Raw genomic sequence first — 24,293 nt, 5'->3', positions numbered from 1 at the left:
ATAAATGTTTACTAATTAATTAAAGCAGGAGAGACTTGACCAAAGTAGGAGCTCTTAACTATTTTTGTGTGCCTGGACCCTTTGGCAGTTTGGTGGAGCTTTGGGACCCCTTTCAGAATCACATTTTTAAATATAATAAATATAGAAGATAAAATAAAAATAAAATATATAGCATTACATACAATAAAATATATAGGATTACAAAGGAAATCCGGTTTTATTGGAATACATTATCAAAATAATTTTTAAAATAAGTTGCCAGACTCCAGTGAAGAACACCTGTGTGACTAATGCCTTGCTGTAAAATGGAAAGAACCCCAAATTCTCAGTCATTTTGCCAGCAGAGCACAAATTGTCAAGACTCAAAGTATGGCCCAGGTGTAGACAATCTCCCTATAGTTTGATGGTGAGAAGACCAGCCTCACTAAAGTATGGCAATGCTGACAATGGCACCAGGGTGGTGACTTTGTTGGTCACACAGGTCTACAAAGCGATAAAAGGGCTGCGAGTGGCCCAAGGGGAAGGCAGGACCCTCCACCCCCCCACCCCAGCAGGGAAATTATACATCTTCACAGTAGCTTTGGATTCTCTCTTTTCCCATATAGAAAAAAATCTCAGGAAGAAAACCATGCTACAGACCCAACGTGAGGAGGGTTTTCCCTTCTTTAGTCTTTGCTGTGTCCCAGAACTGTGGCTTCTAGCTCTCAACCTGCCACCAACCTGCACCGTGCCCCCGGGAATTCTGTCAACCCCTTCCCCATCCCCATTCTCCCGGTTCCCTGAGAACTGGTGTTCTTAAGCTGGGTTTCATGAACTCTTTTCAAGTATTCGCATAACTGGATTTCAATATCTTTGGTTTTCTTTATAACTCTGTGCATTTTATGTTATGCATTTAAAAACACTCTTCGAAGGAAAGGTCCCTTCCAGACTTCTAAAGGAGGCCAAGACACAAAAAATAGTAAGAACCCTCTCCCTAGAGTTAAATTTAACTTGAGGCCCTGTAGTGACAATTTTAGCTTATTGGACTCAGAGCCTATTTCCTCTTTTAGTCATAAATAAAAAGCTCTTTACCTTCCCCCCCACCCACCAAGATGCTGTACTTAATGACCTTTAGGAAGTTTCCCATCTGTTTCTGCTTCTTTCTCCAGGCTGTAGACACTAATACTCAGATTCCTACTTTCCCAAAATAGAGTCTCCCTACCTATGGAGAAGTCTGATTTCTTACCACGTCAACCATTGGGAATGCAGACGAAAACCGGAAAGTTATCACATTGTCTTTGCAGGAGAACTTTTCAGATTGTCATCATGATGGATGCCTTCCTCCTGATCTGTCTTTTTAAAATTCACTGAAAGTTTTTTATATTTCCTTTTTTCTTATGAACTTAACCATGAAGAAACATCCATATACAAGGAATAAAAAAGAGTTTAATATATGAAACCATGAATTTCTGTTACATTTTTTTAAGTGGAAGTTACACTTAACATGGCCATCACAAAGCTGCCCTGCTTCTACCTCTTTCTGAACTTCCGTTGTTTTCTTCTGTGCATATTTAATGTTTATTACTCTTGTTTTTTCCTTTGGTTCTCCTCTTTCTCTCTTTCTCTTCCTCCCTCCTTTTTTCTTCCTCCTCCCTCCTTTTTGTGTTTTTTTCCTTCCTTTTTTCCTTCCTTGGTTTCCTTTATAATCACTATAAATACTTAGATTTCAAGTCTGGGTGACTGGAAAGAGGGTGCTGCCCTCAACAAAAAGAGACAAGTTTAAAAGAGGGGAGGGCTTGGGGTGAAAGAGAATTAGTTCTTTTTGGAAATGTTTCATTTGAAATACCCACATGATATCCAATTTAAAGTGCTTTTCTTCCTTCTTTCCTTTCTTCTCTCCTTCCTTCCTTCCCTCCTTCCTTCCCTCCTTTCTGTCTTTCACATCTCTAACACTACCAAGTGACAGTCCTCCACCTCCAGCCCTGCCAAAGCCTTTCCCTGTAGCGATTAATGAGAGGCAAGAAGGAAAGTGGTCAAGCAGGATTGTCCAGTGGTAACAGGTTGGATGCGAGTCAGGAGACAAGGATTCATAAAGGTTATGGCATTTTGAACTGGAGGGGCCCTTAGAAATCACCTAATACAATCTCCTAAATTTACAAGTAAAAAAACTGAAGCCCAGAGAGATAGTGGCTTGCTAAACTTCAGATAGTCAGATAGGTCAATAAGCATTTCTTAAGCATTTATTTGATTCCAGGCATTGTGCTAAGGTTTGTAGCTATAGGGAAGGAAAAAAACATGGCCCCTGCCCTCAAAAAGCTCACAGTCTAATGGGTGAGGCAACATGCAGTCATCTAGTTAGATACAAGATATATGCAGAGCAGATGGAAGGTCTTCTTAGAGGTATTGGTCGTGGGGGGAGGGGTGCCCTGGAAAGACCCCTGGAAGAAGGTGGGATTTGAGCTGAGTCTTAAAGGAACATAGGAAAGGAGTCAAAGGGAAGGAGGAGGAGCATTTCAGGCATGAAGGGCTTGGAGATGAGAGCTACAGGATCATCTTTGAGAAGCAACAGCAGCAGCTCAGTGTTGGTAACTGTGGAGGATGTAGGGGTGAGTAAGCCCTCAGAAGACAGTAAAGGTAGAAAGGGGCCAAGGGAAGTCAGTCAGTCAACTAGCATTTATTAAGTGCTTTCTATGTGCCAGGCACTGTGCCAAGCCCCAGGGATGCCAAGAAAGGCAAATACAGTGTCTGCCCTCAAGAATCTAACAAAAAACTTTGCACTCTTCAGGTATATACAGGATAAATTGAGAGAGTGAGGCATGAAGTCTCCAGAAGGGTGTGGTCTGGAATTAAGAAGACTCATCTTTATGAGTTCGAATCCAGCCTCAGGTACTTAGCTGTGTGACTTTGGACAAGTCACTTAAATCTGTTTGCCTCAATTCTTCGTCTGTAAAACCAGCTGGAGAAAGAAATGCAAAGCTCTCCAGGATCTTTGCCAAAAAAACTTCAAAATAGGGTCAGGAAGAATGGGACAAAGTGAAGTGCTGACCAACAATCTCAGAGGGAAGGTGCTAAGATTAAGGAGGATTGGGAAAGATTTCTTGCAGAGGAGGTAGAAAGGATTTTAACTGTAACTTGAAGGAAGCCAGGGAAGTCAGAAGGTGGAGATGTGGAGGGAGAGGTTTCCACAGGCAGTAAGAATGCTCAAAGCTTGGAAATGAGGAGGCTTGTGAGTGTCCCTGGATCTAAGAGATGTGAATGTATTTGGAGGAGGGAGGAGTGTTTGTAAGTTCTAAGAAGATTGGAAAGGTAAAGAGGGACTGATAGGCTTTAGAAGCCAAATACAGGATTTTATATCTGATCTGGGAGGTAATGAGCTAGTTTTTGAACTGGAGGTGATACATTCATACTTGTGTTTTAAGAAGATCAAGTGGAGAGAGAGGAGACAGGGAGACTGATGAGCAGGCTGTCACAATAATCCAGGTGTGAGGTAGCAACAATCTATACCATGGTGGAGGCCCTGTCAGAGAGGTGAAGGGCACATGTTTGAGAGATGTTACAAAGAGAAAAATGGCAAGATGACAGCTGATTGCATTTGGAGGGGGAGACGGAGTAGACACCAGAGATGACAACTAGATTTCAAGTTTGGGTGACTGGAAGGAAGATGTTGCTCTCAATAGAAATAGAAGGTTCAAAAAGAAAGGAGGATTGAGGTGGGGAAGAAAATTAGTTCTCTTTTGGACATGATGAGTTTGAGATCCCCACAGGACGTCTAGTTTAAGATAAGCAAAACTAGCTGATGATCCAAGACAAGAGGTCCAGAGGGAGGTTAGCACTGAATGCAGAGAGTGTTTACAATCTCAGTGCAGTTTTAAGCTTATTAAGGGAATAATCATTTGTTAAATGCCTACTATGTGCAGGCACTGTGCTAAGTGCTTTACAAATACTATCTCCTTTGATCTTCACAACAAATCTTTGAGATAAATAATATGATCCTCATTTTATAGTTTAGAAAACTGAGGTAGATGGAAATTAAATGAGTTGCCCAAGGTTGCACAGCTAGCAAGCATCTAAGGCTGGATTAGAACTCAGATCTTCCTGACTTCAGGCCCAGTGCTGTAGCTACTGCTCCACCTAAAACTTAAAGTGCAGTAAGACTTTTGGGACACCCCATATATCAATTTGCAGAGAAGATAATTTAATTCATGAGAGGTAACGAGATCACCAAGAGAAACAGTATAGAGAAAGAAAGAGAGCTCAGGACAAAGCCTTGAGGGACACCTGTGGTTATTGGATGAAGAATACAGAGGAGGAATTTGCCAGGTAGGGGGAGAATCAGGAGGGAGCCATTGGAAAAAAACCTAGAGAAGAGAGTGTCCTAGAGATTTTCACAGGCTCCCATCCCAGGCTAGGGTGATCAACAGCCTTAACAGATGCAGGCAGACGGAGGATGAAGACTGAGAAAAGAATTGTAACAAGAAGCCATGGGTGACTTTTGAGAAGGTATTTGGGATGAGGTTGGAAGCCAGAGGAAGCAAAGGCAGCTTTCTCAGAGAATTTAGCTGAGAAGGGGACAAATGGGAAAATTGATCAAGAAAATGTAAAAGGATTCCCTTCCTCCAGTGAGGTCAGAGTTGAGATTATGTAACATAAATTTGTAGTGGACCCAATCAGCACGGTTTCCTAATTTTTTTCCCCAACTCTGTTTAATAACACATGCATAGAAGAAGACATATGAGTTATCCAAAACTGGGATTTGGCAACATATGATCAACAATAGGACAAAGCAGTAAGGGATTTGAGGATAGTATAATGCTGAACTGATTTACCAAAGGGACACAATACCATAAGAAAGATGTAGAAAGTGTGGTCCCTTCTGTGTGTGGTCAAAATAGGGGAATCAAAGGTGGGTTGAGGAAGTTGAATGTAATCCGCAGCTCAGTCTGTCTGCATGGAAGTCTCCTCATTGGTGATTTATTACTCAATACTCTACTCTAGCACGAAGGATGGAGTTGATTAAGGCTTTCGAGATGAGAGATTTTGGTAGGTTTTTTTCTTCCAATCTCAACAAAGAAGACAAAGACTTCCAGATTTTCTTCAGGGAAAAATCCCTGAAGGGAGAGAAAAAATCTAGGAAAAGCCAACATGTAGAGGAGCCAACCTTCATCATGTTCCTATACTGAGCTTCCTATACTAGAGACTTCAGGAATTTCCCCTAGGTAGAGATCTGAGACTTTCTCTCGACTCCTTTGAAATTCTACTTCCAGTGGGAGAGCACACACTTCTTTTTCCTGGTGTATTTTCAACCATATATTTTCTCTGATTTCTGTTTGCCAGCAGCTTGGATAAATGTATTTGCTGTTCACTTCACATGGTCTTTGTGAAAGTAGCATTTGGTGACAAAGGGTCAAGTCTGGGATATATATAACTTGGAACACTTCTCCTTTAAGAGAGGGAAATCAAGAATGGAGCTTGAACCTAAATTATTTCCTCTGGATTAACAATATTTAGAGAGGGAAGTAAAGAGATATAGTTTTAGCCTGATACCCTTTTTCTGAGGAGAGCAGAGTAGACCTCCCCCAATCTTCTGGTTCCTCTACTAGCGGGAGTCAAAGACTCTCTAGGAGAAGAGTGAACAGAGGAACCTCTGGAGATATCTATTCATGCCCTGTCTAATCCTTATCTAGACAGACCCATGTGTACACACATAACCCATATGGAAAACACAAGTACACACACATGCACACACACCACAAGGAAGGGAAGGGTTAGGATTTTCAAAGGAGCAGTCAGTCAAACATTTATTAAATTCCAATGTGTCAGGCACGGCGCTAAACACAAAGGATACAAAGAAAGGCAAAAGGCAAATGGCAAATCCTGCCCTCCAGGAACTCACAATCTACTGGAAGAGACAACCTGCAAACAAGCATGTACAAACATACTATATACAAAATAAATGGATGTAATCAACAGAAAGGAGGCAGGAGAATTAAGAGGAATTAGAAAAAACTTCCTATAGAAGGTGGGATTTTAGCTGGGACTTGAAGGAAGCCAGGAGGAGCAGATGAGGAGAGAGGGAATTCCAGGCATGGGGTCAGCCATCAGAAATGCCAGAGTCAGGAGACAGAGTGGAACTGAATGAACAAGAAGGCTAAGAGCCAAGTATTAAACATTTGAGGGAGGAAGGAGAGTATCCTGAAGACCCATATACTAAAGGATCAATGATACAGAACTGAAGAGGAAACAAAGATCTTTGGTGAATCTGAGTTGATTGTGTTTAATGGATCCAAGTGAAAATGGGAATGGCACTTGTAGGTCAGAGCCCTTGAGGGCTGGGTCTCAGCCCCAGCCCCAGGGAGGAAGAGGTCAAATTAGATCAGGTGAGACAGCTCAACTAATGTCATTGTTATTAGCAAACAATTATCAATCACTATGTGCCAGGCACTTTGCTAAGTGACGATGGATATGAAAAAGGCAAATAAAGGCGGTTTTCATATTAGAAACAAATACAAGCAAATAGCACTTGGAAGTAGGTAGGTAAAGGTAACTGAAGTCCAGATCTAAAACGTCTACCCCTAAAATCCCCATATTAAACATGTAAAAGATAATTCATAAAATGGTGCTGATATGAAATTTGGTTTTCAAACTACTACACATGTCCTCTTTTATTTCTTTTTTTTTTTGAAGGCAATCAGGGTTGTATGCTTCATTTATTTTAGCCTCAAGTTCTGGATATTTACTACATGCCAAGCATTGTGCTAAGTGCTGGACATACCAAAAAAAAAAAATGTAAAAGGAGTTCTCATTTTAATGAGAGAGACAACAGGTAAATAAATATTTGCATAACATAATAATAGCTAGTATTTATGTAGCTCTTAAAAGGTTTGTAAAGCAATGTGTGTATGTGTGTATCTATCTATCATCTATCTATCTATCATCTATCTATCTATCATCTATCTATCATCTATCTATCTATCATCTATCTATCATCTATCTATCTATCTATCTATCTATCATCTATCTATCATCTATCTATCTATCTATCTATCTATCTATCTATCTATCTATCTATCTATCTATCTATCTATCTATTTCTATTCATTTTATCTTCACAAAAACCCTGGGATATAGGTGCTATTATTACCCTCATTTGACAGATGAGGAAACTGAAGTAGACAAATTAACTGATTTGTCCAGGATATTGTAGCTAGTAAGTATCTGAGGCAGGAATGGAACTCAAGTTTTCCTGATTCCAGTATATTCCAGTGTTCGTCCACTGGCCTACTAAGGGATGTATAGATTAGTTGAAAGGTAATTTTAGAGGGATTGCAATATGTGCAAGAACAAGCTCATCTGGGAAAATCAAGCTTTGGATACTCAGAAGCATGGAAATTGAAACCAAATATTCCAGGCAACTGTTTTGAAAAACTCTTGTAAGAGGAATCCTCTCTTGTCCCAGCCTCTCTATGGATCAGTGCCTTTCCTAACGATAGGCCATTTGGACTATTACTAGAGATTAAGAATGGAAGGAATGTTTCTTAGAATGATTCTTTTTTTCTTTAATTATTCTTAATGCCATACTCTGTAGGCTTTGCATAAATATAAACACCATTTCTAAATTTTCATGTTCTTCAGCATTATGGATGCAAATGTAAATGAAAGGATAAGATTTATTTCTAAAACTTAACATTTAGAAATATTTTTAGAAAACATTAGAGTTTTGGTTTTTTTAACATTCATTATATCATTCAGTCCTCACAGCCCTGTTAGGTAGATTGTTAAGAGTATTTTTATCCCCATTATCTAGATGAGAAAGTCCACTTTGCCATAGACACCCAGCATGGAACCCTGTCTGCTGACTCCAAAGCCAATGAATGACCCAGCACAAGCAAGTGTCCACCTCCCTCCAAACAAGGGGATATTTCAGAACTGTCAGATTTATGGTTTTTCTTTCCCTCTTCCCCCACCTCTAAAAAGATGTATTGACTAAGTAAACATAGGCCCAAGATACAGCTTAAGCACTGGGGGGACACTCTGGCCCAGCCCACTGGGGCTTATTTATATTGGAAGAAGATCAATACCCCTGGCCTCCCTGGCACAAAGGCCTTAGTAATGTTTACTTGCAATCTGTGTGTCAGACTTTAAGGGAAGGTTTGCTCCTAATTAAAGGAGTAAGTGCTTTAATCCCTGGCCTGAGGGCTTCCCAGGGAGCATTAGGAGAATTAAGAAGGAAATGAATTGTAATCCCTTTAATGTAAGCCTGGAGTTTCACGTTTCTGAGAAGAATGTCCTTCAGTGATTTCACATCTATTAACATGCCCAATTTGCATACAGTGTAATGTGGAGAATCCAGCTTTACCTTTGTCTCTGATAATTAGCAGGATGAGCACCAACGAAATTCTGCAGTCAGTGGGATTCTGAAACCTTTGGATGTTCTAGCTGGCCGGAGCCTGAGGGATCTTCTGGTCCTACCCCCAGAGAGAGGGGACTTAGCCAGTGTCCCGGAGCGCCAGGCTCCTGACTCCCAGCCTCATCTCATCAGGTGACCTTCTCCCAGGTGGAGTGGCTTGGTTTTTGGTGTTTTGGTTTTTTTAAATTTTTCTTCTTTGCTTGCTTATTCAATCAATAAGCATTTATTAAGGCCCTGCAATGTGCCAGACAAGTTATGCAGGGGTGGGGAACCTGGATCCGAATGAATTCAATCAAAGGGCCGCCCTAGAGGGCCACATGTGGCCTTGAGGACTCAGGTTCCCCACCCCTATACGGGCATTAAGAATGGTTTTGTAAAACCATTATTCTATAACGATTTTTAGCTGCTGGTCATGAGTCCCTGGCAGCTAGGTGGCACAATGGATAGGGCGCCAGCCCTGGAACCAGGAGGACCTGAGTTTCCATCTAGCCTCAGATACTTACTAGCTGTGTGACCCTGAGCAAGTCACTTCACCCTGTTTGTGTGAGAAGGAAATGGCAAACCACTCCCAGTATCTCTGCCAAGAAAACCCCAAATGGGGCCATGAAAAGTTGGACACAAGTGAAAATGACTGAACAGCAAACAAAACACACATATACACGAATGTATTATATATGCATATGCGTAAAAAGTGATGAGAAGGTCATGCGATGCACAAGTCTTCAGCAGTGAATGACCATTGCTGGAGCTGTTTCCAACTGTATTCCTCCCTAGGACTCCCTGCCAAGTCTGGTAGTCTGAGCCTACTCTAGTATTAAAGTCATCCAGAATTATAAGCTTGTCCTCTTTTGGCCCATTGACGATAAGGGTCTCTAGGTCTTCATAAAATTTTTCTTTGACTTCATCAGGGTTCGTTATGGTGGGAGCACAGGCACTGATGGTGGTGGCCTAGTGTTTTCCTGTGAGTGGCAATCGCACTGTCATGAACCTGTCATTCACTCCTTGTAGCAGGCATACCAGCTTGCTGATTAGATTAGTTTTGACTGCAAAACCCACGCCAGCTTCATGGCACTCCCCTTCACTGCATCCACTCCAGAGAAAGGTGTATCCAGCCCAGACTTCAGTAAACTGGCCTTCATTTCACTCAGGGCTGCTATTTGGATGCGATATCTATTGAGCTCTCTTGCAATAAGAGCAGTTCTTTCAGGTCTACTGGATTTTGTGTTGTCTATTAGTGTGCCCACGTTCACAGAATAAATGAAAAATAGATGTATTTAACATAGAGGCTAGAAGGCCTGTAGACCACAGGTTCCCCACCTGTGAGCTAGGCAAAGGTCCAGGTGATGGGCATTAAGAACAGTTTTGTAAAACCATTTTTAGCCTCTGATCATAAGAGTCCTAATGGCTTGTCTTAGGAAAGGCACTGATGCACAGAGAGGCTGAGACAGGAGGCTCTCAGTTTACAAAAGGTTTTTTTAAAAACAGTTAGCTGGCCTAATTGGTATCAAAATAAATGTTTCTGGGTTTCCAAAGTCTGATTTTTCTTGATGATTTCATGCATACATTGCAAGTGCTTTTCCTCTGAGGCTACTTTCCATTTACTCAGTAGTTTGTGCGTGTGCATAGTTGTTTGCATGTTGACTCTGACTATGAACCCTTTGAGGGCTTTCTGTGTACTTAATGTAGCAACTGACCCATAGTAAGTGATTAATCAATTCCCGCCTGTTGATTGGGCCTTCAGTTATGTCATAGGGAACACCAAGTATTATTTATTGCAAACTCTGGGACTGACACTGAGATGGTGAGATACCAGTGACCAGTCACCTGATTCAGTTTGTCCAGGACTGGGCTGAGGCCTTGGAGGCCTGGGCTGCCATGAACCAAAAGGCACCATCTACATCTAAAGGACATATACAGCCTGTTGATTCACTAAAATTCTTTTACCTCATGTGTCTAAAGTGTGGGAATTCTAGTTTCTTTGGTTGCCTTTTAATATCAGGGTGAAGAATTGGCACATAGGCTACAGATGTCATTATGTCTCTCTTTTCTCATGGCCCACTGAGGATATTGAAGGTAGTTAAATGGCTCAGGAGAAGTGTTTTCTGAGGAGGATTTTTAAGAAACATGGCCAGTGTGACCCCCTGCCCCAAGTGGGGCTCAAGTATAAAAAGACTACCATGAACTCCTCAAAGGTTCAAGGATTTAGTCTTCCAAGTCCATGACCGTTAGGTCTTCCAAGTCCATGACCATTAGGTCTTCCAGGTCACATTCCATTGCCTGGTGGCTAGATCACTGTCCATCTTCAGAAGCAGAAATATTATGTCCCTAGTATGCTCTGGTCCTAGGGTACCCTGAGGAGATTGGGGGTCTCTCTTCTCTAAAGCCACTGTTTTCCCCATGTTCCCCTATTGTTAGCCACCAGTTAGTAATGCTCCATTTAATCAACTAAGATCAATTAGCTTTTACAAAGAGGTATTTATTTCAAAGTTATAAACAGAACAATCATACAAACTTTCCCCCAATACCTTGGGGACATACTCTTCCCTATCCCACATCTCCGCTTATCTCTGGGAGAGAAGGCTCATTCAACACCATGCCTACATAATCTTGATCCCACTAATTTCCTGACCAAACAAGCCTGGAATATTGGATGAATCTTGGTCTGAATTACCCTGGTCACTCTTTGTTCCTCTGGCCATCAGCACCAAACTGGCTGTAAAAATTCAGATTCTGGGATGCTAGGATGCCACTGTCCCTTCAGTTCAAAAGAAAGAACAAATCCAAAGCTGGAGAAGAACCAGGGCCACCTGGGAGCCTTGGTGAGGAGGGCCCAAGGCCTTTCTCCTTCCAGCTGTGTCTCTTACCATGTGCCATCAGAAGAGTCCACAAGATTAAGATCTAGTCAAAGAGGAAATGGCCAAAGAGACTTTGGGGCCAATGTCTAAGCCTGTTTGGTCCACAGAACAATTCTTTCACAGCCACTAATTAGCCATTGGGCATTGTCTCTTCAAGTAGACCAGGCCTAGGTAGCAGACAGGTACTGTCCTTGTTCCCAGCTAATTCTTGCTTCTCCTAAAACTACAGATCTGCTAAAGGGAAGAGGGGAAAGGAACAAGCATTTATTAAGCATCTACTGCATACTGAGACTGGGCTAAGTGCTTTTACATTGGATCCTCACAACAATACTAGGAGAGAGATGTTGTTATTCTCATTTTATAGATAAGGAAACTGAGTTAGACAGGTCAAGTGACTGGCCCAGGGTCATGCTGCCAGGAAGTACCAGAGGACCCCAAAGAGGAAGGAAAGGAAGAAAAGGCTTTCCTAGTTAAGTCCCCTCCCCCTAGATGCCAAGTGAGTGAGATCTCCATGACACGGTAATAGCAACCACTTGTGCACTGAAGGGAGAAAGGGCAAAAAGGTCTTTGTAGAAAAGCACACTGGGAGAGGGGAAGGAGCAAGTAGAGTTTACTGGTCCATAGTTTGCAGATACTGTCTTCTCTTTAAAAAAAAATTGAGATCCTGTAAATTTAATAAGAGCTAATATTCATACGATATTTTCAGGTATACAAAGCACTTTACATACATCTCATTTGTCCGCCCAACAAACCTGTGAGTTAAGTGCTATCTTTATCCCCACTTTACAGATGAGGAAACTGAGACTCATGGTGATTAAGTATTCAGAGTCACACAGTTAAGTGTCTGAGCAAGGATTCAAACTGAGGTCTTCTTGAGGCCAAGCCCAGTGCTCTAACCACTGCATCATCATGGTTAAGGTTGCCTTTTTGGATATTTGTGTTCTAAGTAAGGTATTGCCCTGATATCTTAAAGAGAAAGTAGCTCTCTAAGAACTGGATTTCTTTAAGCAGACTGCATCTTGTCACCTATTTATTTCCCAGCATTCTAGTGCCTCCATCTTAAAATCAGCAACAACTTTAATTTCAGGGATGTTATAGACTCCAAGACCAGGTGTCCCTTCCTCAGAACCTCAGAAGTGGGAGGGAAGCCCACAACAAGGCAACATTGAGTGAGAAAATTCCTGATCTGGACAAAGAACATGGGGAGAATTTGGGTGACTTTAGGCAAGTCACATCAACCCACTAGACTATAGTATCTGAAAAATAAGAGAGTAGAATTAAGTGATCCCTAAAGATCCACTCTATAAGTGGCTGAAGAATAATGAAGATAGACCCCAGGTTGGCTAGAGGACCTTCTAGGAAGCTGGACGTGTGCTTCGGCTCCTTGCTGAGGGATGGGCACCTCCGCTGGGAGGATACAGGAATTCTTGATTAGACCCAAGGCTCAGGAGTGGGGCAGGTTGAGGGAGGGGGTGTTTTAATAACAGTTCTTTCACCTCTAGTCACCATCCTTCTTCAAATTGTTGTCGTTCAGTTTTGTCTGACTCTTTGTGACCCCATTTGGGGTTTCTTGGCAAAGATATGGAATGGTTTGCCATTTCCTTCTCCAGCTCATTTTATAGATAAGGAAACTGAGGCAAACAGGGTTAAATGACACAGCTAGTAAGTGCCTGCAGCCACATTTGAATTCAGATCTTCCTCACTCAAGGCCCTACACTTTTTACACTACATCACCCTCCCTGTAGTTATGGGGGACCAATCAGGAGTTCTCTGTATTACTACAGAAAAGTACATATCCCTTACCAAGGATCTAGAATACACATCGAGATCCATGGTAGATGGCTTTATTACAGATTCCCTGGATTCCACCCCCCCTACCCCTGACACACACACACATACTCCTCAGAAATAACATTAAATGATGATGCTAACTGGCTCTTGGTGTTCTAGACACTAAACTTTGGCAAACATCCTGGATTCATGCAAAACCCCATTTTGTGCTATTTAAAAATTTTAAAATTATATCTTTATTTTATTGATGCCTTTTTTATAACCTTTATTTTTTGATATGGCTCCTCCCCCAGAGAGCTATTCCTTATAACAGAGAACACTAAAGAAAGAGAAAATAAACCAACATATCAAACAAGCCTAACAGCATCTGCAGTGTTCCACATCCATAAGCCCCCACCTCTGCAAAGAAAAGGAGGAAAAGGGATATAGATTAAATGTGAGCCATTTAGGATTTTATATATATTATCTCATTTGAGTCTGGAAATAATTCTTGGAGGAAAAGAGAACAGGTATTTTCACACCTTTTTAATAGATGAGACCTGGAAATGCAGACAGGATAAATCACTTGGTCAAAGCCTCCCAATTAAATTGCCCAACACTTTCTGAAAACTCATAAACCATAACAAATCACCATGAATTATCTTTGCCTCTTTCTTCCCTGTCCATCCCCATTTGCCAAGGCTGCCATTATAAATCATCCACCCACTCCACTGTTCTCCATTCACATGGCCACCACTCTGACTCATTATCTCTAACCTGGGCTATTGTAATAGTTTCTTAAATAAATCTCTGTCAAATAATCTTCTGAAACCAGAGGCCTGACTATGGTCACTCCTCTCCTCAAAAATCTTCAATATCTTTCTATTATCTATCAGATAAAACACAAATCCATCATTACACAGCTCCAACTTATTCCCTTCTACTCCCTTCACTCCACATTCTAGCCCAACTGGAGTAATACTTGTGTCCAAACATATCCTGCATTCTCCATGAGTTCTTACTGGTAATCTGTCCCCCATGCGTGGAACTCTTCCTACCAAAATCCTCTCTCCTATTGTAATTCTTTTCCTTCTTTTTTCCTTCTTTATTTTTTCATTCAGTACATTTATTTTAACAATCAGTTGAATCCTCAAGACCAACTAGATGCTGCAACAACTGCTCTCGAGTTTAGGTGTTATTCCATCATGGAATTCATTTTTGAATTGAAAATAGACAATTTTTAGGTGCCTCATTCAACCCCTACCAGTGGTGTTGTGTTGCTTAACCTTTGCATCCCAATTATACTTTCTCTTGCATTTAGCAGGATATCCACATTTACCACATGTTGACTTCCTCCTGCCACTGGGACCAAAGAGCTTTTCTTCTTTTTAAAATAATTTTATATTTATTTTTTGTTACATTTTGAGTTCTGAGTTATCTCCCCTTCCTCCCAACCTCTCATTAGAAAAGACCAATTTTTCATATATATCTGTGGTTGTTGTCCATTCTCGAAGAACACGTATATAAAATATGTATATATGTATGTATGTGTTTATATAGTGTGTATGTATATATATGTATGTATAATATATATGTGTGTATATGTATGTATGTATGTGTGTATATGGAACCATATAATACATACTTCCATATTTCAGTTATTTCTCTGAAGGTAAAGAGCATCTTTTTTCATCGGTCCATCACAGTTGATTTGAACGTTCATATTACTCAAAATAGCTTAGTTATTTGTGGTTATTCTTCCAACAATATTGCTGTTGCTGAATACAACATTCCCTTGTTTCTGTTTATTTCACTCAGCATTACCACATTCAAGTCTTTCCATACCTTTCTGAAATCCACCTGCTTGTCACTTCTTAGAGCGAGGTAAGATTCCCTCACAATCTTATACCACAGCTTATTTGCCATTCCTCAGTTGATGAACATGCCCTCACTTTCCACTATTTTAATTGTCAATCTTTCTCTTCTAGAGAGGTTTTGAATTTTGACAGCTACCTCACTCTTTGGAAAAAGGTCCGGCATACCTCAATCAAGGCAACGTCTGTAAAGTGCTTTGTAAATATCTGAGTTATCATTAAGTCATTATACATTATCATATGTGTCATGATATGATATATTATAATTAGACAAGTAGGTGAATAAATGTTAAACCAAAAGAGAGTAGATTTTAGGTTCCTTGGCTAGTTAGACTGAAGAACAGAAAGGAATTTGAAGGGAACACAAGCATTAATGAGTTTCTTTATTGGGGAGCACCATGGAGAAGAATCTACACATTGACATGAAAATTGGAAGGGGGTGCCCCTTCATGGGAGATGGAAGTTGTGAGCAAGTGTTCAGTAAAGCCTGTCTGAGCCTGTTTAGATTTAACAGAAAGGAATGACTAGTGATGTCAGGCTAAGTTTACTGTCATGATTCAGTTTAGTTTTGTTTTAGTGGCTTGGTATTTTTCCAGTGTTTTCAAATCAAGTAAATAGAGGAAGGAGAAAAGAGATTTACCGGAGTAACACACCATTTGTTGTCAGTTGTTTAGGCTGCAGGTCGTAGGAGTCTGTTATGTACACAGCGCTTTGTACCGTTCAGGGGTCTGAACTCCCATTATTTTCTCTGTCTGATGTCATAATGCAAAGTTTGTCTTTGTCCTGGGTATGGCCTCCTGAGGTCAGCAGACACCACCGTCTCCTTGGAAAGCTGTCACACCTTGCCAGCCAGGTAGCCTTTCCCATCCACCCACAGACTTCCACAGAGCCAGGCATTCCTTCTATGGGGATTCTCCAGTAGCTGACCCCTGATTCCAGGCCTGGTCTTTTTGGGATCCCTGGTTCAGTTGGCTCTGCCTAGTAACACCCATTGTAGCACTTTGGTTTCCTGGTGGATTAGATGGGCAGTATAAGCATTACATAGAACAAATCTGTGTCAAATCTCTTTGTTCCTGGTCACTGCCCACAGTTGTCTGCCCCTGCACCAGTCTTCATCACTGCCATGGGCTGGACCAAGATGAAGGGGTTTCCACCTATCATCCCACTTTCTGATGCCAGAGCTGGAATTCTGCCTTAATACCCAACACTTTGGCTACAGGCCTTCTAAGGAGGTTTGTCTCTGAGCCCCAAGATTTTGTGGCTAGGTTCCTTCCTGCTGCCTACTGCCCAACTCCCCTGAGGCTGACCACCCACCTGCCTGGACCTTCTCCCTTTATCTCATGGGTAAAATGGTAGAAGGTAGATAGTGAAACAGCGAAGCCAGGGAGGGTTTGCTTAGCTGGGATGGAGGTGGTCAGTGTGTGGTTTTCCCCCAACCCCTGGCATCTGCCTACTTGCTACAGCTAACTTATCTTCTTCCTAGGGTTTCCTGTACATCATGAAGGGTAGGTTGTATCCTGGTCAGGTGAGCTGCCAAGACTTTCCTTTACATTTTTCTCAGACATCTTAAGGATTGATCACTGGGATGTAGCTTCACATCTTACCTAATCCTTTCAGTGGATCCTGAAACATTCATCTACAATTGATACATTTTATATCAGGCAGGAAAATGGAGATTAATACTCAATTATGGGGACCTTGGTCAAATCCTTTGACTTTTCCAGACCTCAGTTTACTCATGTGTAAAAAGAGGCTTTTTTGGATGAGTAGATATTAATAGATCACATTTATTTAACACTTGAAAGTTTGCAAAGCGCTTCACAGATATTATCTATTGAGCCTCACAACAACTCTGTGATATAGGGGTGCTACTATCCTCTCTTTCAGATGAATAAACTGAGGCCCAGAGTCATACCACTAGTAGGCGTTATGATTATCCTCCTTCCCCCTTTTTTTAAACTAGAGCCATATTTTCATCAGGACCCTCTCTTACTTTCATAAGTAATTTCTCTTATTCTGCAAATTGTAGTTTTAGAGCGTTGCTTAGAGCCCCAAGGAAATGAGGTGACTTGACCCAGGTTACATGTGTCACAGACAGAATCTGAACTCAGGTTTTCCTGACTCCAGCTCTCTAGCCACCACTCCATGTAGTCTCTCTGTAAGTACTATTCCCTAACATTTGATGGCCTTGCCAATGGTCATAGGAAGTTATATAGTAGAAAGAACTATGGATGTAGGATTTGGAATTAGATGATCTTAGTTTGAATTCTGGCTTATTAGCTGTCAAGTCATCTAGCCTCTATCTCCTAGAAAAATGAGGGGATTAGATTGGATCAGGACAGTCCCTTCCAGCTATAATCAATCATTCAGCAAACATTGATGATGTGTTTATTAGATGCCAGGTACTATGCCAAGTCCTGGGGATACAAAGAGGCAAAAGACAACCCCTGCTCTCAGGGAGCTGATCATCTAATGTAAGTTAATAATAAATATTAATTAACAAATCAATGGTTTAAGGGTCAGAGACAGGAGATAAGTGTCAGCAACAAGATTTAAATCCAATTCTCCTGAGCCTTTTTCCACTGTACAGATTATTTCTTAGCGGTGGGAAAGGAAAGCATAAACATTTATCTAGCACCTACTATGTGCCAGGCAATTTACCATTATTAACTCATTTGATCCTAACAACTGTGGAAGGTGCCATTTTAAAGTTAAGGAAACTGAGGCAGACAGAGGTTAAGTGATTTTCCCAGGGTCACATAGCTTGGCATGCCTGAGGCTGGATTTGGACTCAGGTCTTCCTGATTCTTGACTCACTGCTCTATCTATTGAATAGGCCTAGGATAAATGATGGTTACAGTGCCTTCTGGTTTCCAAACATTTAATAACTGTTGTATCATTCAATCCTCACATAGGAGGATTAGTAGTACAGATATTCTCCCCACTCTACAAAGGATGAAACTAAGACCCAGAGCAGTCAAGTGATTTCCCTAATGACTCATAGCTACTAAATGACCAGGGCCAAGGTAGGAATATAGAACTCACAATGGAGAAATCTTTACCCTATGCTATGGCCACAGCTAGGAGGCACCGACAATAATCAGAATCTGATCTGCCAGTAAATAAAGCTGGCATTTCCAGTCAATGAAGAAACATTTATGAAGTGCCTACTATGTGCCGGGCACTAAGTGCTGGGGAGACTATCGGGGGCATTCTTCTTTATTTATTTTATTTCTTTATTGAATTATCTTTTTATTATATATTTGCAGGTACCTGTGTCTTTAAGTATGTACAAAAGTTCCTACACAACCGACTTCAAGGACTTCACCACGTACACACCCCATCTGGAAAATCCTGAGGAGGTATAGGGGACATCCATGGGATTTGGTTCCTCCTCCCATCTATTCTTTCATTTCTTCTTTTTTCATTGAAATAACTATCTGATCTTCATCTCCTTAGGAACAGGAGAATATTGCAGATCACCATTGTGTGGCATTGGGCAGTCTACTTCAGTAGCATGCAGAATTTAATTGTGTGTGTGCATACACTCACCTGCATGCATGCACACATACCACACATAGAGGATTTCAGGAGCCACAGCATTCCCAAGTATTCTCCATAACTGGGAGAGGTTTAGGCAGTAGCAGGGCAGGACTGAGGGGAAACATTGGTACTCAGAGGACATAGAAAGCTCTAGGTATGAGACAAATGATCAGATGAGAGCCAGTCACACAACCAATGAGTGGCAGGTTCTCATGAGTATCGTGGTACCCCAGGATTCAGAATGGGAAGGGACCTTAGATATCATTAGATTCAACCCTTTACTTCATAAAGGGTGAAAAAAATGACTTTGACAGTAATCTGTCAAGTCAGTTGAGTCAAACGCTGATTCATTGCCCACTAGATGCCGACTACTGTGCTGTTGCTAGGCATTAGAGACAAAGGGCCAACAAAAAAATAAAGGAGCTTGTATTCCCTTCCCTCAAGGAGCTTGTATTCCAACTCTAGGGTTGAAGTCTGGGGACAGAATTAGAAATGAAAGATGGGAAAGATTCAACTTAGCAGCACAACCCTGAAGGAACTAGGGTGCCTGGAAGAAAGCCAAGTCAGGCACTTGGGCACTGAAGGTCAAACTAAAAGCCAATTCATTGGTACTGAGGTGCAACAATCTGGCTGAGTCACAGACTGACAAGTCCAGAGCCTTGGAAACAGATAGGATGTGGGGCAAGGCTGGTGGCCCAAATTGGGAGCTAGTGGATATTCTCATGCCTAAGAGGAGTTTGGTCTCCAAGTCTGTGACAGGTGGCAGTGAAGGGGCCCCAGTCACAAAGGTTAGAGGGACAAAGAGCCAAAATGTCACAAGAACACAAGGTTTTGATCTGAAAGAGCTCTTAGGGGACATTGAGTACAATTCCTTCATTTTATGCAGGAAGAAACTAAGACCCAGAGAGGCTGATCTGACCCCTATCACATAGCAAGCAGCAGAACTAGGTAAAACCATTTGGGTCTTGGAACTCCAAGTCCCAGGCCCTTTAGATCCAGATCATAACATACATAATAGCTTAATTCAACCTTAGAGTTACTATATTGGAATCAACTGGTCATGATCAACTGAGAAAGACTTAGTTATTCAACTCAATACAATGATCCAAGAAATTCCAAAGGACTCATGATGAAACATCATCCACCTCCAGAGAGAACGGATGAATTTTGAATAATGGAATATCATTTTTTTCATTCTTTTTTTTTTGCAAAATGGCTGATACAGAAATATACTTTGCATGATTTCACATCAATAATTGATATCATGTTCTGTCTTTTTTATAATTCAATTCTTGATAAAAGTTTTTAATTTAATTTAATTTTTAATTTATTTTTTTGTTACATTTTAAGTTCCAAACTATCCTCCTTCTTCTCCACCCCATACACCATTTGACACAGATTACATATATGTATGTGTAAAATCATACTATGTATACTTCCATTTATTAATTCTTTTTCTGTAGGTATATAATATCTTCATAGGTCCTTTGTAGTTGATTTGAGTATTCAGAATAACTTAGTCATTCACAGTACTCTTCAAACAATATAGCTGTTACTGTATATAATCTCTTGGTTCTGCTTATTTCACTCTTTATTATTTCATTCAAATATTTCCATATCTTTCTAAAGTGAACAAGCTCATCCTTTCTTACAGCACAGTAGTATTCCAGGACAATCACATACTACAACTCGTTTTTAACCATTCCCCAATTAACGGTTAGGTGAGGGACTGGAGAAAGGTAGAGAATCTGGAGCTCAAAGGTTTTTTTAAAAAGGAAGTGTCAGTAGGTAAGTAACGTTTTTTTCCTTTAAGTCATATTAAAAATAAATATATATTTTTAAAAGACTGAAAAAGTTGATCAATAAATATTTATAAAATGCCACTATAAGGATAAAAATAAAGCCATCATCCCCTTGCATAAAACCCTTTCCGCTCCATGCTCTCTACAATCCAGCCATACTGGTCTACCTGCTGTTCCTTAAATACAGTGTTCTACCCCTGTACCTTGGTACTGCCTGTCCTCTCTGCCTGGAATGCCCTCTCCACCATGAATTTTCTCATTGTAATCCTCGACTTCCTGTAAGACCCAGTTCAAATGCCACCTTCTGCAGAGAGCCTTTCCCAATCCTCCCAGCTCCTACTAGTGACTTCTTTTCAAAGGTTAACTTCTAACTGCTCTGAGTTTATTTTTTTTTAAAAAAACTTTTAAACAATTTTCAATGAAAAAGCATTTACTTTCTCTACATCCCACTTCTGTTAAGTGCAAAAAAAATAGAAGAGAAAAAGAAAAAACCCTCATGACAAATATACATAGTCAAACAAAAATTCCCATATTGACCATATCCAAAAATAAATGTCTCATTCTTACTTGAATCTATCACCTATCTGTTCAAGGATGGGTAACACTATGGGTCCTCTGAAAATGGTTATTGTATTGATTAGAGTGCTTAAGTCTTTCATGGTTGTTTGTCTTTTCAACATCCTTTATAGATTGTTCTTCTGGGTTTGCTTACTTCACTCTGCCTGAACTGGTACAGATTCCTCACCCCTTCCTCTGTCCCTTCATACCTCTGTCCCTTCCTTCCTTCCTTCCTTCTTTCATTTCTTCCTTTCTTCCTTCAAGGCCTAAGTCTGAAAGAGCCAGGGTCTCACATTACATCCTGGGTCATCTCCAGGTATCCTGATGAATATCATGCCACTGGACTCAGATGGCTCAGGAGAAGAAGAAGAAGGTGAGGTTGGTGATCTTGTATGGCAGCTCCCTCTCACTCAGATCAAAGTCATCTTTAAATCATGTCATCATCTTGATGTCATGGACCTCTTTGAGAATGAAGGACAAACACAAGCCTTTCTTCCTTCCCTCCTTTCTTCCCTTCTTCTCCCTTTCTCTCCTTCCTTCCCAGGTTTCTCTGCACCCATCCCTTTCATCATTTAGCTGGGTCAAAGTGTATGCATACATAGTTTGGTAGATTTATGGGCATAGTTCCAAATTGCTTTTCAGAATGGCTGTAACAATTCATAGCTCAACCAACAGGGCATTAATGTTCCTTTTTTTTTTTCTGATGCTCCTCCAACATTGATCACTTTCCTTTTTTATCATTTGCTAATTTGATGGTTGTAATGTATAGAACCTCAGAGTTGTTTGAATGTGCATTTCTCTAAGTAGTAATGATTTGGAACATATTTTTTTCATTTCTCTGTTGGTAGTTTGGATTTCCTTTGAAAGTTGCTGTTCATATCTTCTGACCATTTCTCTATTGGAAAATGGGTCTTATTCTTATAAATTTGAATCAATTCCTTACATATAGGAAATGAAAACTTTATCAAAGAAATTTACTGCAAAGATTTTTTCCACGGTTAACTGTTTCCCTTCTAATTAAGTTGCATTGACTTTGTCTGTGCAAGCTATTTTAATTCAATATAATCAAAATTGTCCATTTGATATGCTGTGATCCCTTCTAACCTTTGTCTGATCATGAACTCTTCCCTATCCATAGATCCAAAATAAAATGCCTTCCTTGTTTCTCTGATTTTTTTTAATCATGTGATATTTTCTATCTAAAGCTCAATCAATATCCATTTGGAACTTATCTGGTTATATTATATGAACTGTTAGTCTAAGCAATTTCTGCCAGACTGCTGTCTAGTTTTTTTTAGTTTGGGTTTTTTAGCTGTTTTTAACAAACAGTAAATCCTTACCTAAGAGCCGGTATTTGGGTGTTTATCAAATGCCGGATTACTCGGTTTATTTGTTTTTGTACGTTGTGTACCTACAGTTTCCACTGATCAATCTATTTCTCAACTAGTGCAAAATGACTTTGACGATCATTGCTTTGCAATATATTTTGAGATCTGGTGCTCCTAGCATTACTCTGTTCTTTTTTATTACTTTTCTTAAGATTCTTGACCTTTTGTTTGTCCAGATGATTTTATTATTTTTTCTCATGCTACAAATGAATCTTTTGATAGTTTCATTAATATGACTGAATAAAGTTGTGCAGTATTGTCATTTGTATTATATTGAGTCAGCTTGCCCATGAACAATAAATATTTCTGCCATATTTAGACCTGTCTTTTTTTCTACTAAAAGTGTTTTATAGTGGTATTTATACAGTTTCCCATGTGTTTCTTGAAGGGGAATAGATCCTTCAATGCTGTATACATGTTATTGTTATTTTAAATGGAATGTCTCTATCTCTTCAGGCTGGGTTTTGTTGGGAATGCACAGCAATGTTGATGATTTTTGTGTATTTATTTCATATACTGCAACTTTGCTGAAGTTCTGAATGGAGTTGATATTTTAGTTTACTTTGGTGTTCTCTAAATAAGCCATATCGTCTGCAAAGAAGTGATCACATTATTCCTCCTCTGTTTATGCTTATCCTCTCCATTATTTTCCCTTATTGCTATCATGACTTTATCTTGTATATGCCTATTGGCATATATGTTTTTTTCTCCGTTAGAATTTGTAATTTTCTTAAGGGCAGAGACTATATTTGCTTTGGAACCAGGAAGACCCTGGGCAATCTGACCCTTTATTAGCTGTATGACCCAATCAACCTCCCTCTATTCCAGATGAATCTCTAAAGTTATGCAAGATATAAACCTGCATTGATGGAGGAAGGAAATCAACCTTCTGGTTGAACCCTTTCTTTCAGAGATGAGGAAACTAAGGCTCAGAAAAGTTAGTGACTTGGCCAACTTAGAGCATAGCTAATTAATTAGAACAAGGTGATCTAGACTTCAAGACTCTTGGTAGTTCCATCATGACATTTTCCCTCTTTGGAAACCAAGGTGCTGATTTCTAAAGAGAGGTCAGACAGATTCTTGAGGAACTTGTGAACTTCCATCATGAGAGGACCCTTTCTCTTTTTTAAGCTCAGTCAGTCAGTCAACAAGCAAAGGATTGATTCCAGGCATGGCAAACAGCCTGGGCAAAAACTCAGAGGTGAGAAATGCCCTGCTGTATTTGAGAAACAGCAAGAAGGTGGGTGACAAATGAATTGTGGCATCCTGGAAAAAAAAAATATGAAGTGGGTGACCCCTTCCTCCTCTCAGCCCTTGATTTGTGTCTGCTTTGGTTCCACAGCAACAGAGGGTCGAAATCCAGTTACGGCAAAAGCAATTTTGCCCAAATCTTCCCACGTCTGCTTCGATGCTGATGAAAGGATACCCAGCTTTCAAGGATTCCCAAACAACAGCAGGAGACCTAGAGCCCTGTACCTTCTCTCAAGAAGTGGCCCAAAAGGCCCTTCCGTCACAGCCTATGGTCTGTACCAGAGAGTGCTGTCCTTGCTTGAATCCCCAAAAGAACCCAGAATTCAACACTAGTTATGAGTATAAGAGACTTCCAAAACCTACAGAACTTAATTATCCACTTCCAAAGATTGGTGAACTCAGGGACCGATTGACACACAATTCCCTTCAGATCCGAAACCTATCCCGTTTCGATAGAGTCCCTTAAAACCATTTTACCTATACCAACCTTGCCAATGGAAAGCCAGTAGGAGGGGATACTATGCAACATTCACCGTTTTACTCTCTTGGAGGGCAAGGGTCACAATTTAAATAAAATATGAAAGTGCAGCTCACAGCCCTGTCCTATATTTCTTTATCTTGCCTCATTGAGCTATTGCCAAGTATACCATGCCATGATGCTTATCACTGGGGGAGCACTAATAAACTGGGAGGCAGGATGTTGCATTGAAGAGGTCTGTGTTTCAAGTACAGGAGTTCGAGTCTTGCTTCAACTGTCTGTTTAACCTTAGATAGTTGCTTTACCTCTCTAAAGACTCATCTATAAATGGAGTTGTACCATATGAATTCCAAGTCCTAAATCTATGAGCCCATGATTTGAAGACTAA

The 24,293-nt window shown here is 40.4% G+C and overlaps 1 protein-coding gene and 1 long non-coding RNA gene across 3 annotated transcripts; both read left to right on the top strand.

Annotated features, from left to right (window-relative positions):
- Positions 1 to 3,541: 3,541 nt before the first annotated feature.
- LOC140528589 (uncharacterized) lies at positions 3,542 to 8,527 on the top strand. Its single transcript, XR_011975217.1, has 3 exons — positions 3,542 to 3,689; positions 6,664 to 6,802; positions 8,355 to 8,527. It is a non-coding gene; the product is annotated as an uncharacterized lncRNA (long non-coding RNA).
- Positions 8,528 to 15,679: 7,152 nt separating this feature from the next.
- SPMIP9 (sperm microtubule inner protein 9) lies at positions 15,680 to 24,022 on the top strand. Of its 2 annotated transcripts, XM_072636899.1 has the most exons (5): positions 15,682 to 15,738; positions 15,976 to 16,117; positions 16,369 to 16,410; positions 18,155 to 18,247; positions 23,519 to 24,022. In XM_072636899.1, the coding sequence occupies exons 2-5, from the start codon at positions 16,058 to 16,060 to the stop codon at positions 23,891 to 23,893; spliced, it is 570 nt and encodes a 189-aa protein (XP_072493000.1). In that variant the 5' UTR covers positions 15,682 to 15,738; positions 15,976 to 16,057; the 3' UTR covers positions 23,894 to 24,022. The 2 variants fall into 2 exon arrangements, with proteins under 2 accessions (XP_072493001.1, XP_072493000.1); XM_072636900.1 differs by lacking the exon at positions 15,976 to 16,117 and having other exon boundaries at positions 15,680 to 15,738.
- Positions 24,023 to 24,293: the final 271 nt, after the last annotated feature.

Source organism: Notamacropus eugenii, chromosome 1, assembly GCF_028372415.1.
Source record: "Notamacropus eugenii isolate mMacEug1 chromosome 1, mMacEug1.pri_v2, whole genome shotgun sequence".
In the NCBI taxonomy this organism is placed as follows: domain Eukaryota; kingdom Metazoa; phylum Chordata; class Mammalia; order Diprotodontia; family Macropodidae; genus Notamacropus; species Notamacropus eugenii.
The sequence above is the reverse complement of the archived record's forward strand: the minus strand, read 5'-3'. Positions and strand labels throughout refer to the sequence as shown.